Source organism: Bufo gargarizans, chromosome 2 (genome assembly GCF_014858855.1).
Source record: "Bufo gargarizans isolate SCDJY-AF-19 chromosome 2, ASM1485885v1, whole genome shotgun sequence".
Classification (NCBI taxonomy): domain Eukaryota; kingdom Metazoa; phylum Chordata; class Amphibia; order Anura; family Bufonidae; genus Bufo; species Bufo gargarizans.
The window spans coordinates 96,799,035-96,816,525 of NC_058081.1; the positions used below are offsets into that span (position 1 = coordinate 96,799,035).

Here is a 17,491-nt window from a genome sequence, read left to right on the forward strand (position 1 = left end):
TCTCAGCCTGTGAGCCGGCTGCTCTATGATATGGAAGCCACAATACAATGTGGGAAGTGACTAAGGAACTTGTCACCCTTGAACTACGTAGCATGCCACTTCAAATTGGGGGACACCTGCAAGATCTACTAGTCCAAGATGTAGCTCCCACAGCCCACACACTGCACTAGGCCTTAGCTTCTCTGCTGGGGACATGACAAAGGATAGGACAGCTATCAAATATAACTAGATGGGAGCAGGATTGTCAGCTTATAATGTATGCAGCTCATGTTTTCTGTAGTAGGTAGTGCACAACACAGGTTACATGCACATCACATACATCCCAGTACTGCACATTAAGCAAGTACAGCCATACAATCCAACAATCTGAGCTACACATCAACACACCATAACCTACCTGCCACTTCTCATCACAACCGCACTTTGCAGGAATGACTGGACTTGTACTAATCATCACCATGACCACCTGACCTGCGTATATCAAGGCTTCCATATTACAATACAGCAGGACCAGTAGCCTGGCGGTCGGCTCTCTGCAATACACATTGCAGGCCAACAGCCCTGCTGGGCTAACAAAGAAAGAAGAGTGAGGCTCTCGGTTATCTAGTTATAGATGGACTAATACGGTATAGGTAGATAAAATAAATATGGCAAATTTATTTAAAAAAACATACAAGATATACATGATCACAGGTGGTGATCAATATCCCCAATATTAATAATTGAAAAATAAAATTTAAATCAAACCGTATAAATAAGAGCATAAAAATGAGAGCATAAAAATATTTACACTTAGCAATCAGGCCATTGATACTCTATATGAGACTTATCAAGTTCAATATAATGGCTGCTTCAATGATATATAGATATCACAAGAAGTGGCACATTTGGTTGGTAGTCATTTGAGGAATTGACAATTAATCTAGAGTCCACCATACGGTATGAGAGCAATCAAAGAGCAATTATATCCGAGTGCCAAAAAAGAGAAGAGGTAGTGGTAATCAGCAGCTAGTTTCGTTTATCTTGCTGTGCCTCAGAGATTAACTTTGGTACCATTATACCATATATTTAATCATATCACAACTTAGATTGTCGGGTACTTTACCGCTCCTTTAGCCCGTCCCTTTTACTTGATTGCTGGCTGCGGAGTTCATGTGTCCCACGTGGCGTCCCGCATGTTCCTGGCGCCTTACGTGGCGTCCCACGTGATGCCGGAATTAAACCGCTATTGGTTCCACGGGAGCGGGCTGTTTGAAAAATTCCAGAAATCGGCTACTTAATTGTTGTACGCTGGTATGCGTGTCGAAGGTTTCAATAGTACCCAAATACAAGGTTGTGCATGCAGATCTTCTTTTGTCACTGTTTGTTCAGCATTTGGGCTAGTCTGCTGGGCTGTCATCATCATACAGCCAGGCTTCTGCTGTAGTGGGCCAAAATGGCAGAAGCACCAATCCCATCTGCGACTAGCTGGTTTGAGAGTGATCGAGCTCCCTATGTCACCCATGGGTACCATCGTAACTGGAATCACGAGGTGGCCTCGTGAAGGCACCCCAGTCTGCCTCAGTGTATGCTTTTTAAACCATGTCAGAGGCATAACCTAATACGCTAAGTTTACTACTGGCAGCATAATACACTGTGCTACATAGGTAGTACACTGTATTATGTAAGTGATTAAAGGATTGCATATCAAAATCCCCTTGTGTGACTTATAGATGGTGAAAATATAAATTAAAGTTTTCTCCAAATTAAAAACAAACATTCACACCTTTTCCATAAAAAAAAATTGTTTTAATAGAAAAGGTTGAAAAAAATAAAAATCTCTCTGATCACAGCATCTGAGATTAACATTGAGGTCTTTCAGGGGTTAATCCAGTAAAAAAAAAAAAAATACTTACCTTATCCATTTTATCATGTAGAGGCCGCCTCGGCCATCTTGATTAAAGATATTGTGCAAAATCTTGCGTGTTGACATGATGACGTCATCACATCGGCTAGCGTGGTGACGTCATACGTCACAGCACGCAAGATTTTACACTGTATTTACAATCAAGATCGCTGAGGCGTCCTCTTTGCACGCAAATGGATGAGGTGAGTATGCATTTTTTTGTTATTTTTAATTCCATTTCAGGGAAAATTGATTCATTACCCAAAAGGGCAAGGAAATTCAAGTTTGGCAGCGAATCAAATTTTTCCTGAAATTCAAGTTGAAGTCCACTTTGATACTTCGATTAGCTCATCACTACCTACAACATAAGGCCACTTCTATGTTTTTTTCCAGAGCCACTTTGAATTCTCAACCCTGACCATGCACAACAGTGACAAGCTGTTCGGGGAAATAATATATATATATTTTTTTTCTAATTCTAGACAGTCCCTTTAAATATTCATGTAAAGTGGTAACTTGACTAAACCAATATTTAGTCTGATAATGGCCTCGTGGGGCAGCCGCTAAGATCTTCCCATGTCTGTTTGGCCATCACTGCATCCAGATATTGCAAACTTAGCCTTCAACCCAGTTGTGAACAGACTGATGGACACCATGACAGACCCTCAATAGAACAATTTCTAAGTCAGTAGGGCCTGTTGGACACTGCCGGTATTCGCCGTAGACCGATCTCGCAGATCAGTGTGGCTTCCTTTACAGATGCCACAACACAATTGTTAACATCACCTTTAGTTATCGAGGTATTTTTTTGGAAATACATGCACTGCATGTAAATGTATGGCTTTTTCTGACACCTCGCAATTATTGAAAAAAAGGTTTTGAGGGCTTAGTAAATATGGTATCAGAGTATTTTCAGTTGTCAGAAAAGTGCAAAAATTGTGTTGATAAGTCTACCCCATTATATAATATGAGATAGCATCCATCATTTGTAAATGTAATTCTAAATGTGTCATTTCTATGATTACTGTTGACTCTTATCCTGTGTATACTTTCTGAATTGCATAGACGGCCTATTGACAGGAAACATAATATAACCAATGAAAACAGCATGGCTTTCTGCTCACAAGAGCTTTCAATCAATAAAAAATGATAGATATAGATGAAGAAATGAGAGATGCCTTGTGCCACCCATTAACGCCTCTCACAGGACACCGTACACATAACCACTCATCATTAATATTAATTGCTCTTAACCTTAACTTACACCAATCTTCTAGAAATCCATCAAACAAATTTCCAGGTTGTAAAAGCACAATAAAGTTACTCGTTTCGTACTCACGCGTTCTGTATTGATTATCAGACTTCATTTATAGCAGTGATTTAATTGATGCCGCAATTAGTCGTTTGAGTTATCATAAGATTGCTATTATGCAGTTACAAATGGAATAACATTGGATTGTTTATTGAGCAAACGCCGTCTGTAAAAGAACTCACATTAGTGAATTGAATGGGTATTCATTCCTCGAAATGGAGATTTAATGATGTTTTAAGAGGTTCTAACAATGCTGATTGTACATGGTATATTCTAGCCATACATTTCGACAACTAAGGCAGCGGTGTCCAGAATATTATATTACAGCTTTCTACTGCTATGATAGACTTTCTAATCGTGTAATACAATATCTCTAGAGATTGGGTGCACTGTGTAATAGTCAACATGCCGTATCAAATGTTATACGTGGAAGAATAGTGGTGTATATAGAATAGAGGAGGCCCAACTGCAAAGGTCATAATGGACCCCTCTCCCCATGATGGTGCTGGGTTTTGACACCCAAGGCAGAAGAACACAATGCTTGTTTGTCCCTTATCTCCCTTAACCCTTGAGTCAGGTCCTCTGCATGGGTTCTTTTCCTCCTGTAGAGGATCAAATGGCACTGCTGTGCTCTCCAAGGCCATATAGCACCCATATGATATATTCTCTATAGTACTTTTGACTTTGGCGAATCAAATTGTGTAAACTAGTCAAATTTAGGGAGCAGAAATTGTGTATTTGTAGTCAGGGGAGAATTTTATATTTCAGGGGAACCTCATCAACCTGCTAAGCTCAGCATCATCTTAATGCTAATATTTACTCTGTTGCACAGCTCCACCAAATCAGCCGGCTATGCTCCACCTAGTCACCCTTCTAAGCTCTGCCTCTTTCATCTGTTACACCCACACTGCAGCCTGAGCACTTCTGCACTTCTGCTAAAGATGGAGGTGGTACGTTCACCCCTTTAGTCTCCCCCCCCCCCCCCGATAACAGCCAATTACCTTTTTTTGCATGGTGGTAAAGTTCACCACTGTTTGTAGTAAGGCTCTATTCACACAACAGTCTTTCTGGTTGTGTTCATTTCAATGTGGCCACAAAAGATGAGAACAGCACAACGAGTGCTCTCCGCATCTGTATGTCTGTTTCGTAGCCCCACATTTTGCGGACAAGAAATGGGTCCGCAAAAAAAACATGCAACACGGACGTCATCCCTTTGTTTTGGGGGGGGGGGGGGGGAATCGAAAAATGCATACGGTCGTGTGCATGAGCCCTAACACTGTATTCATACTAGAATCTATGGCATTCTTCCAACTAAAATTAGGGACACCAATGGAGAAAAGTGTGCCCCATAACTAAAAACAAAATTGGCTTTGTCCTTGTGCTGTTCCTGAAACACACACCCCAATTTTGGGCCCATGGGGCAAAATGCTTGTTTGCACACAATCCCTACTCTTTTCCAGATTTTGTAGGGTAAAAGTGCAGTATGCCCCCCCCCCCAGGTCAGTTCGGAATTGGGGGGATAGGGAATCTCAGGCATGGTCATGTTATTGTTTTTGCTAGAATACATTTACTGATAATGCAAATCCTTAATACATTCCCTAAGTTAACATATACTGTATAATAATGTAAATCAATTTACCTTTTTAAATATGGATTATGGATCATATAATGCAAAAAACACCTAACCAAAAAAATAAAAAAGGTTTTGGAAAAAGGGTGCTCACATTATGTTTCGAGTGTCCTGTCATGTACTATGAAAAGAAGTTTATCGACGTCTGTTCTCGTCAGGCATTCTCTCCCTGATTTTATCTCTAAGCTCCGTCTCGTTATTTTCCAGGGGTGAGCCTGTTGATCCCGCATGAGGCGATTGCAGAAGACAACTCATGGGAAATCTATCTGTCAGTCAATCAAGGGGAACCAAGGTAAGGAGAGTGATGGGCATGTGTTAATGGAAACAAACAGAACAGTCTGAAATGAGAAAAGTGTTCTTTGTTTCAGGTCAGTGATACCGAATGATTGGAGTGGGAGCCTCGAACGGCTCTAGTTGGATCTTATAACAAGCCCTCCAGATAGAGTACAAGTGATTATTTTTTTTTATACAGTTCCGATTCAGTGATAACCAAAACTACATATCCAGAAAATATTTTATGAGTTGGAAGACGTAACACTTCCTCCAGCGTGTTAGTGCACACATAGGACTTGTAGGAAAATAAGCATGTAAAATGTCATGTGATAGGAAAAGGTATGCGCATGATACGTGTTCTGGTTAGAAGAGTCTCACTGAGGGACACTAGCATATTACCAATCACCAATAATTAGTATTAAACTATGGTTACAAAAATTTGATTCAGCTGCTTCACCAAATTTCACAAAGAAATTAGCTTTGTGAAGAATGATTTTGTCACAAAGGCACAATGACTTGCGCGGTGACGTGATGACTAGTGATGAGTGACATATTAAAAAATTGGATTCGGCTGCTACGCCAAATTTGACAAAAAAAATCTGCTTTGTGACTAATTATGAAGTGCATTTCTTTGTAAGTAGTGGGTGCAATGACAGGGAGCTGCAATTGTCGTCATCGTAGCCCTCAAATGCTGAGTTCATACATGATCGCATCTGATATAAATTATCATACTTATCTGATCCATTTGATTTACACCGTGCCGGCGGTCGCCATCTTGATTGATTGTTTGGCGCAAACTTTCGTCCGAGATCTTCAAGCAAGATAGCTGCGTCTGGCTCGTCGTGAGCAAATGGATGAGGTGAGTATTCACACTGGAGATTTCACTCTTACCGTGCCTTAAGTTCCATATATCTTGATTTCCCTAAACTTAAAAGGGTTGTGCAGCAGCTTAATATTGATGACGTATCCTCAGGATAGGATAAATGCAGACGGTGTCAGCAGCATCTCACATCATCGTCTTTTATTGGGACTTCAAAGCAAAGACGATGATGTGAGATGCTGCTGACACCGTCTGCATTTATCCATATATTCTGGCCTTTAGATCCAGGGCCATTGGTGAGGCTGTTGCATCTATAAGGATACATTAACAAGGACCGAGTGGTTCTGCTTCTACATTTTGTGTATCCTCAGGATAGGTCATCAATATCAGATCACCCGGGACCACCACCGATCAGCTTGTAGTTGCGAAACAGTGTAATTACAACGTGACACCTGATGCGTGCAGGTAAACATTGGAAAGGATGCAGCACTCTAATGGGCGCCACAACCCTTCAAACAGCTGATCGGCAAGTATGTTGGGAGTCGATCCTCTGGCGATAAGATATAGATGACATATCATGCGTAGAGGTCCTCAGTATTATGCCACCACACAACCCTTCTAATCATAGCAAAGCCGGCTGTAAGCACACCGTGGTCCTCAGAGTGCCTGATGAAGGGCGATTGTTAGCCCAAAACGTTGCAACTGACATACCACCTACTCCGGCTGAAATAATATGAAATACAATCATTAATTATCATCACTTAAGGAGTGCTGTCTAAATATTTGTGAAAGTCACTACAGTAATGTTATACAGTCAGCTTGAAAAATTGTATACCAATAGAAAGAAAAAATAGATCCACGGCTCTCACCAGTCCATATGTTTTTATTTTTATTTCAATCCATTAAAACAGTGCTAAGGGGTAGATCACACGGTTCAATCTGATTCGTGTACACAGACGCTATTACGATATGAACCAGCCATAGACTGTATCTTATTGTACCACTTAAGCTACCTCTTAGCGCTATCTTAATGGATTGAATAAAAAAAAGAAAAGAAACTTTTATGGACTGGTGAGTGACGTGGATCTATGTTTCTATTTCTATGGATTATGCTTAGTTCCACTTTGTTCCACTGAGTACCACCAGAGTGAAAACCAAACACAGCCCCACTGCTCCACCTGACATGTAGTGCTGACCATGTTCTTTTGATTGGACTTAAAAGATTGTTTCCACGTAGTAGTGCCATAGAGGAATGTCTACCAACATTGTGGTATCAAATAATAGAATTTACTCCCCTACAAGCTACTGTATGACATTTCTAATATTTTCTAGGATGATTTATAATTCAGGAAGCTTCTGGTGTGAGAGAATGATTGTAGATGTTGGACATGGTATAAGGTCTAATGAGCAAATGGAACTAAAAATATTACAGTAGTACAAATAAACTAAGCACATTTTGCCACACAGTTAAAGGTGTTGTTTCACCATTAAAGTGGTATTCTGGAACCTCAACGATCTTGAACACTTGAACCCCCACCTGATCACTTGTTGTCCCCTATTCCCCGAGATGCAAAACTAAGCCCAGGAGGTGTTGCATGGAGTGGTGGTCAAGAATGAGGGTTGCCACTCTATTCAATGTCTATGGCACTGACATAGACAGCTGAGTGCAGAGCTCAGCTACAGTATCTCCAGAAGTCCCATTTTAAATGAGAGACACATGCTCATGCTCAATCACCACTGTATTCTCCTCCTCCTGGAGTATTAGTATGAAGTTATGGCGTGTTCCCAGGAGCTGTACCCCCACCATTACTTTTGGGTGTCAACTGTATAATAACTAGCACTCTGATCATGGCTGTTTAACCCCTTGCAGCTCCCTCTCATGCGCCATTGATCCCCCATGAAGCTATTTTGGTTTTCTATGGCAGCCAGAGACCTTCAGCCCCAAAGGCAGATCTTAACTTCTTATCACCCCCTAATGCAATATTATATCAACATGGTGCAAGAGGTGTATGGAGAGGGATCCGAAATTGATCCTACGCCATATGCAGTTGTATATATATATAATACAGCCACCACCCGGAGCAATGACCAGGGTCAGCAATAATGCTGATCCTGCTCATTTAACCCCTCAGATGGTGCTGTCATTTGTGCCCCTCACATCTGAGTGGTTAGAAAGAGGGCATAAGCAAAATTGTGGGGCACCAATTAATAGCTATGATAGCTTTGGTCCTTCTGAAGGCTCCCAAGTGCTATCATAGTGAGCTGCCTGCAGAGCCACGCCCGTGGCATTGCCTGACAGACAGCTTGTCAAAATCCCATGGACTGCATTAGTATACAATTGCAGTCTATGGTACAAGTGATCAGAATATAACACTTACAAGTCCCCTAAAGGTACTAAAACGACAGTTAAAAATCTTTTGTTTTGCTTTTAAATATAAAGACACACAAATCTTAAAAAATCGAATTACCCCTCCCTCTCCTAATGTTGCATAGAAAAGTAAAAATAAACATAATACTTTCTGCCACATGCAAAAATGTTTGGATTATTATTTAAAATATATACTTTTCCTGACCTATGAATGCTATAATGGAAAAAAAAATAAAAATGCAATTTGCCATTTTTTGCTTACTTTGCTTCTCCCATTTTTTTTTTTATAAAAAGTGATCAAAAAGTTGCATGTACCCCAAAATGATTCTAGAGCTCAACCAGCAAAAATACAAACCCTCACACAACTCTGCAGACATCAACATAAAAACGGTCATGGAGATACAGTACAAAGATAATGTTTTATTTTTTCAAAACTATATACATGTGGTATTGCCATATTCACACGGACCCGCAGAATAAGCTTGTCATGTCTAATTTAGCATATAATGACCCCCCCAAAAAAAATAAATAAATATATAATACATGGCAGAAATGCATTTTTTCACCGAACAAATAATTCTTTCCCAATTTTTAAATACAAGACATAATGAATTAAATGGGGCTATTAAATAGTACAACTTGTCTCTAAAACAATAAGCTCTCATAAGACTATGTGACTCTTCAGTTCTAATGTCTATATGAGTCGTATATCGTTGTAATTGTAGTAAAGTCACTCCAACTCTGTTATATGGCAAACTTGTAGCCCTTGTATTCAAAGTTCAAATTGTCATTCAGGAGAAAAGCCTTTTCCTTGCTGTAGATCTTCTGATAAATCCCATTACAATGTGTAAAAGAGGTAACGTCTCCTGTTAACAGCATTCTACAATTTGCCAGCAAAACCACCCGGGACACACTGATCACAGCTTCACAATTTAACAAAGACTGAAAATGCAGCAGTCAGCCCTCCCTTCCCTCTAAGGGAAGTTTACAAGGAACATCCTACAGTAGGTTAAATGGGAAGAATGGATTGTGGTAAATCTACTCGCGGCATTACTGTACAGTCCAGAAGAATAAGCTGCAAGCTATAAAGAATAGAAATGTATATAGTAGGTGTATTGATACAAAATACAACAGCTTTGTTACATGGCATGAAATGTCCTCCAGAGGTTCTAGCAGCATATGAATGATGTGAAGGATGAATGATGTGATGCAAGATTCTTGGATCAGGTGATTGGCTTTGAATTCCTTAAGGCTGAAAAAAGCAATTATTGTTGAGCGAATTCGATTCGCTGCAAAGCCAAATTTCCTCATGCTTTGTGGTAGTGAATCAATTTTCCCTGAATGGTGCTAATAAATAAAAAAAAAATCATTCCTACCTCATCCATTTGATTGCGACGAGCCGGCCACTGCCATATTGATTGAAGATCTCACACGAAATCCCTTGCTCGGTGACGTATGATGTCACCACCCCGGCCAATGTGATGACGTCATCACGGGGCGCATGAGATTTCGCGCTAGATCTTCCGCCGGCTCTTCACGATCAACTGGATGAGGTAAGGCCTCATGCACACGACAGTTTTTTTTCACGGCCCGCAAAAACGGGGTCCGTGGTCCGTGATCCGTGACCGTTTTTTCATCCGTGGGTCTTCCTTGATTTTTGGAGGATCCACGGACATGAAAAAAAAATCGTTTTGGCGTCCGCCTGGCCGTGCGGAGCCAAACGGATCCGTCCTGAATTACAATGCAAGTCAATGGGGACGGATCCGTTTGACGTTGACACAATATGTGCAATTGCAAACGGATCCGTCCTCATTGACTTTCAATGTAAAGTCAGGAGTCCCTTTACTTTCACACTTGTGTTCATAATGCAGACGGTGGCTCCGTTCAGAGCGGATCCGTCTGCATTATATTGTTAAAACATTTCTAAAGTGTGAAAATAGCCTCAGACGGATCCGTCCAGACTTTACATTGAAAGTCAATGGGGGACGGATCCGTTTGAAAATTGAGCCACAGTGTGTCATCTTCAAACGGATCCGTCCCCATTGACTTACATTATAAGTCTGGACGGATCCGCTTGCCTCCGCACGGCCAGGCGGACACCCGAACATAACTTGAAGCGTCCCCATCACCATGGGAACTCCTCTATGTTAGAATATACTGTCGGATATGAGCTACATCGTGAAACTCATTTCCGACAGTATATTCTAACACAGAGGCGTTCCCATGGTGATGGGGACACTTCAGGTTAGAATACACTGAAAAACTGTGTACATGACTGCTGGCAGCACCCGATCTCTTACAGGGGGCCGTGATCAGCACAATTAACTCCTCAGGTGCCGCACTGTAAGAGATCAGGGCTGCCAGGCAGCAGGGGGCAGCCCCCCCCTCCCCAGTTTGAATATCGTTGGTGGCACAGTGTGCGCCCACCATCGCCACCCCCCCCCCCTTCCTCCCTCTATAGTTAAAAATCGTTGGTGGCACAGTGTGCGCCCACCATCGCCCCCCCCTTCCTCCCTGTATAGTTAAAAATCGTTGGTGGCACAGTGTGCGCCCACAATCGGCCCCCCCTCTCCCTATAGTAGTAACAACCATTGGTGGCAGTGTGCGGCCTCCCATTCCCCCCCCCATCATTGGTGGCAGCGGAGTTCCGATCGGAGTCCCAGTTTAATCGCTGGGACTCCGATCGGTAACCATGGCAACCAGGAAGCTACTGCATCCCTGGTTGCCATGGTTACTTAGCAATAGTACAATTGTAGAAGATTCATACTTACCTGCTTGCTGCTGCGATGTCTGTGACCGGCCGGGAGCTCCACCTACTGGTAAGTGAAAGGTCTGTGCGGCGCATTGCTAAAGAACTGTCACTTACCAGTAGGAGGAGCTCCCGGCCGGTCACAGACATCGCAGCAGCAAGCAGGTAAGTATGAATCTTCTACTGTGGTGGGGGGGGGGAATGGGAGGCCGCACACTGCCACCAATGGTTGTTACTACTATAGAGAGAGGGGGGGCCGATGGTGGGCGCACACTGTGCCACCAACGATTTTTAACTATAGAGGGAGGAAGGGGGGGCGATGGTGGGCGCACACTGTGCCACTAACGATTTTTAACTATAGAGGGAGGAAGGGGGGGGGGGCGATGGTGGGCGCACACTGTGCCACCAACGATTTTTAACTATAGAGGGAGGAAGGGGGGGGGGATGGTGGGCGCACACTGTGCCACCAACGATATTCAAACTGGGGAGGGGGGGGGGTCTGCCCCCTGCTGCCGGGCAGCCCTGATCTCTTACAGGGGAATATGATAGTACAATTAACCCCTTTAGGTGCCGCACCTGAAGGGGTTAATTGTGCTATCATATCCCCCTGTAAGAGATCGGGTGCTGCCAGGCAGCAGGGGGCAGTCTTGTACAAAGTTTGCAGTGTATTCTAACTAGAAGCGTCCCCATCACCATGGGAACGCTTCTGTGTTAGAATATACTGTCGGAAATGAGTTTTCACGAAGTGAAAACTTAGATCAGAAAAAGCTTTTATGCAGACGGATCTTCGGATCCGTCTGGATGAAAGCAACCTACGGCCACGGATCACGGACACGGATGCCAATCTTGTGTGCATCCGTGTTCTTTCACGGACCCATTGACTTGAATGGGTCCGTGAACCGTTGTCCGTCAAAAAAATAGGACAGGTCATATTTTTTTGACAGACAGGATACACGGATCACGGCCTCGGCTGCAAAACGGTGCATTTTCCAATTTTTCCACGGACCCATTGAAAGTCAATGGGTCCGCGAAAAAAAACGGAAAACGGCACAACGGCCACGGATGCACACAATGGTTGTGTGCATGAGGCCTAAGTAGGATTTTATTTATTTTTAATTTGCCGCGATCAGCTATGAACCAGGCGCCTGCGGGCTACAATGATGGGGAGCGGAGCAATTGCTGCTCCCTGTCATTGCACCTACTACTTGCAAAGAAATGTAAAAATCATGTGATTTTCTGGATTTTTTTTTTCATTCTGTCTCTCACAGTTGAAGTGTACCTACAATACAAAATTACAGACCTCTCCATTCTTTGTAGGTGGGAAAATGTGCAAGATCGCCAGTGTATCAAATACACTGTATTAGTAAATCGGAGCCATTGATCCACGGATTAATTCTGATTGACGTTGTTATAGGGGTTATCCTAATTGGTTAGCCTACGAGTAATGTAGAAAATCAGACATTATATAGTACATGACATGACAAAGATAGAACCGGGCCTGCACCTCACAGAGCACTCTCATTCATTACCAAATTGCTCTGCTAGACTAGACAGCTCAGGGGCCGTGTCCTTTCCACTGCAGATATCTTCCTATTTCAGGTCAGCGGGCATGTCCTTTCTACTGCAGCTTCCTCCCTGTACCTGTCACAGCTTCTAACAGTAGATCTGGATGGTGGCAGTTAGAGCTGAGCATATGTGTCCACCTAAGCAATGTTAGTAAGGTGGACAGAGGATTAAGGAAGATGCGCTATACAGATACATTTTATTGAATAGCTCACTGGCTATACTACATTTTTAATGACATTCAACTACAATATATTCAGATCCAGGGGTGGTTTGAGAAATAAAAAATATTTTTTCATGTGACAACCCATTTAAAGTGGTTGCTTCACTTCGGTGCAGAGAAAGTTAATACAAGACCCTTACTTATGTATTGTGATTGTCCATATTGCCTTCTTTGCTGTCTTGATTCATTTTTTATTACATTATACGCTGCTCATCAGTGATGGCCAGTGATGACCAGTTTGCCGTGTTTGCCCGCGAACACATGCAAGCTGCCATCTTAACTCACAAGTCCTGGCGATGCACAGGTAAGTCCTTACCTGTGCCTGCGGCGCGAGCCGGGCTGAAATGAAATGCGGTCACCGGGAGCAGGCAGTTCCGAGAACAGCCTCCGGGGGCCTGCATCGGGCTGTTCTCGGAACTGCCTGCACCCGGAGACCGCATTTCATTTCAGACCGGCTCGTGCACAGGCACAGGTAAGGACTTACCTGTGCATCGCTGGACTTGTGAGTTAAGATAGGAGCTCGCATATGTTTGCGGGAGAACACGGCGAACTGGCCATCACTGCTGCTCATGTTCAGGGGATTATGAGTTGACCACCCTACAATCCAGCAGTGGTGGTTGTGCTTGCACACTATAGGAAAAAGCACCGACCTCTGTGGTGGCTGAGACTGCGGGATTACACATAGATCAATGCTTTTTCCTATAGTGCACAAGCATGGCCACCGTTCCTGGATTGCATGGTGGTCATAACCCCTGGATACCAGTGGTGTATAATGTTATGTATAAGAAGCCCTCATATGGCTATGTAAATGAGAAAAAATAAAATAAAAATTGTTACAGCTGTTAGAATGGTGGGAGGAAAAATCTAAAATGCAAAAATTAAAATAGGCCCGCTCTTTAAGACATAATATTCAGTATGTCACTCTGTCTTTCATTATTACTACAGTGGAGATCAGATATGTGGTCTTCAGCCAAATGATTGTCTCCATGTGGTTTTAACACACATAATGGTTGAATTAGGTACAGAACAGGGAGACGCTAGCACTCCACTACTTTCTGTTTCCATAACAGCTTTTATAGGTTTGTCATGAATGATTCTCATTTTTGGCTGTTTCCCTCGTCCACAAGTTCTTAAAATCTGAACATTTCACATTAAGTGCACAAAAGCGTTGGTTGGCCCTGAATGAGATGAGCATCTTTGCATCTCCTTCTCAGACAGAATCAACAACAATATGTCTGCAAAGATGAAAGACCAACACTTTATCAGCCCTGCAAATTCGACCCCCTTCAAGTCCATTTGCGTCTTCATTACATAAAGACAGGGCTTTAGACGGTTTCCATCCGGACTCGTTTCGACAAGAACGCGATAAGAAGCTGTCCAAAATAAGAATACTTTCCTTTTTTTTCAAACTCTATACAGATTACCTGCATCACATCCCTCACTAATGTTGGCCTAGAGTGAAGAAAGATTATTTTTAATATCAAGCATATGACCGTCATATTTGTAGTAATACAGGCCGGAAACCCAAGAAGCTGGGTTAAAATGTCCACAAACCATAGAGAGTAGAACAGTGTGAGATGATGAACATGACTATTCAATGAAGAACATGAAATGATGACTGCAAAGTAATTAAAGTGATTGTCCGAATGTTTAACACTGATGAGTTATCTTCAGCATAGGTTATTAAGTGGAGGTCCGACTCCCAAATCCACTGCCAATCAGTTGTATGAAGAGGCTGCATTCCTCTTTCTTTAAGGAGACCAAACGTCTATGGAGACTTAATAGCTTTGCTCTGTGGGAAAATAATATGCAAAGAGATATCTTTCAGAAAAAGAACCATCTTCTGGAAGGTGGCACTAGTGAGATGTCCTCCTTCTCTGGAAGATACCTCATTGTATACAAAAGAACCAACCTAGTCTACGTGAAACATAGCAGTGTATGATCACTGAGAAAAGCAGTAGTCTCTCTAAAGTTGTGACAATATATGTTCATCGCAACTCGACATAAAGCTGCAAGTCTTAAATTACACTACATTTATATAACCTGTAACATGTATTGGTTGATATTTATATTTACATTTTTTGGTATATTAGGATCATGCCATTATATTCACGTCGTATATTAGGTTTAGGCCACCATAATCATATGGTCTGAGAACCAGAGCTAAAATCATCATTTTACTCTAATTTACCCCTATTAATATTGATATGAGGCTAGTGGCTCTGATGCTAAGCTCTGACTGTGCCTCCCTGCCCCCATGTCACCGTGCCATTGATAATGACATGGCCAACTGTTACAAAGCATCTAATGACATAGGGCATACAGGCGACAATGCAATGGTTATTGCATGCTTGGTCATGTGATCGCGATCTCTCTCCCCTCTCACGAACATACGGCGCGTCCAGGGAGGCCAATAATTTCTGGCCTCAATTCACTAACCTGTAGAATTACAGAATACATTGATTTTTTTCTACAGGGATATGTGATGGAAAATCCCTCGCATCTAAAGGATACAGGGGCAGTGATACACCTTATTAAGAGTTTAACTCCCCCCACTATGAATACATGGATGGCCACAATTGACGTGGCATCCCTGTATACCGTTATCCCAAAGGGGTTAGGTATAGAAGCGGTGGAAAGTAGGATCAGGAATGACCCCAAAATAGGAGATGTGCAGGGGAACTTTATCCTGAAATGTCTCGAATATTGTTTGGATCATAACTACTTCTGGTTTAGGGACTCCCACTATGTTCAGTGCATCGGGACGGCGATGGGGGCGAAATTCGCCCCCAGCTTCGCCAACATTTTTATGGGGGCATGGGAGGAGAAGACCATCCTTCCCACACTAGGAGCAGATATCCCAGGGGGCAAACTTACCCTCTGGAGGAGATATATAGATGACTGTCTCCTAGTGTGGGAGGGAGAGAGGGAGGGACTTGAGACCTTCATCCAGGGACTAAATATGAATGACTGGAACCTGCGTTTTGTGGGGGAGGTCAGTAATACATCTGTTAACTTTCTGGACTTGTGCATACAGATAGAGGAGGGGCGATTTAAAACCAGCTCGTACTTCAAAGAAACTGATGTGAACTCATATATCGACACTAAAAGTTGCCATTACGGGCCATGGCTCAAAAATATACCTAAAGGGCAGTTTAAAAGGATGGCCCGTAATTGCACCGTAGTAGAAGATTATAGGACACAGTGTAAGGTGCTAAAAGATAGGTTTATCGAAAGGGGTTATGACGAAGTCGTCCTGGATACATGTATTAAAAGGGTAGAGGAGGAAGAAAAGAAAGAGAATGAATGTAAGCAAGACAGGGAGGACATGAAAAAGAATATAAAAAAGAAAGAGAATGAACAAGACTACAGATTCTCTTTTGTGACAAAATACTGTTCGATGGCCGATAAGATCAAAAAAGCGGTGAAAAAGAACTGGCGCGTCCTAAAGAACGACCCAGTGTTAGGTAAGGTCATTCCCGACAATCCCTCTTTTATCTTTAAGAAAGCTGCGAGTATTAAAACGAAGCTTGTTCATAGCGCTATCCCCCCAATAATTGCAAAACCGAAGAAGGATGGAGGAAAATTCACATGGTGCGGCTTCTGCACTGGATGCAGAAACCGGGATAGCAAGGGACGTCTAAAAAACATTAACTGTATGATATCCAAGAAAAATGGCGAAGAGTTCCGCATAAAAGGGACCTGTTCTTGCGAAAATGAGGGGATCATATACGTGCTGGAGTGTCCCTGTAAGCTCCAGTACGTTGGCAGGACAGTGAGAAAATTAAAAATAAGGATTCAGGAACATATACGGAATATTAAGAAGGGGTTGATGACTCACAGTGTGTCGGCTCACTTCAAGCTTATGCATGGGAAAGATCCGCGGGGCTTGAAGTTTGCCGGAGTGGAAGTTGTCAAGCCGTACTGGCGAGGGGGGGACTCGCTGGCACGGATTAATAGAAAAGAAGTAGAATGGATCTACCAGCTGGGGACCCTGCAGCCTGGGGGACTGAATATTGAATTTGATCTAAAACCTTGCATAATATGAACGATCCCTTTCCCATGACGTCACCTGGTGAGTTCCCTTCCATCCTTCTTGAGGACCTTTGAGGCACGTCAAGAGGCTTGATCACCTGATGGGTGTCGAGGCTAGGTGACGTGGATATTGTGAGGGAGGATGGTTGAGAACACCTGAATGACGTGGGCGTGGGAAGGTGGGATCACATGTAACGGCAAGTATAATGATGCAACGGGAAACGTAATGATATATGTGCATGTAATAGTAAATGTATATTGAGTGACCCTAGAAGACAAGTATTTTTGACTAAGTAAACTGGAACGAAAATGAGCTTTTTTAGGTATATGCAAAATGCGGGTATGCAATAAGACAAATGATCCTTTGTATAACAACTGTAAAGAAAAGAGTGTATTTTAAAATGAAATGGTATAATTTGTATATATAGGATGTTTTATCATTTATTGAGTTTGCTTGACTTGCAAAAGTGATCATGAAATTGGAATTGGGGCCGATTCCGGCACCTGTGAGATAAGAGGCCAGACTATTTAAAGGGCCTGACTGCAGACATGCGCAGTTGTCGCCCCTGAGGAAGCTAGTGAGCGAAACCCGGGTCGGGCAGGAACGTGACGGTTCTTTTGTGATTTATGCCT

General features: G+C 42.6%; 1 protein-coding gene across 1 annotated transcript in view; it reads left to right on the plus strand.

Moving 5' to 3' along the window:
* Positions 1 to 17,491, plus strand: part of UNC5D (unc-5 netrin receptor D) — a 694,878-nt gene that overhangs the window by 594,024 nt on the left and 83,363 nt on the right. The window contains exon 11 of the mRNA XM_044283128.1: positions 5,035 to 5,119. Within this exon, the coding sequence (XP_044139063.1) occupies positions 5,035 to 5,119 (85 nt within the window). The remainder of the gene's footprint in view (positions 1 to 5,034; positions 5,120 to 17,491) is intronic.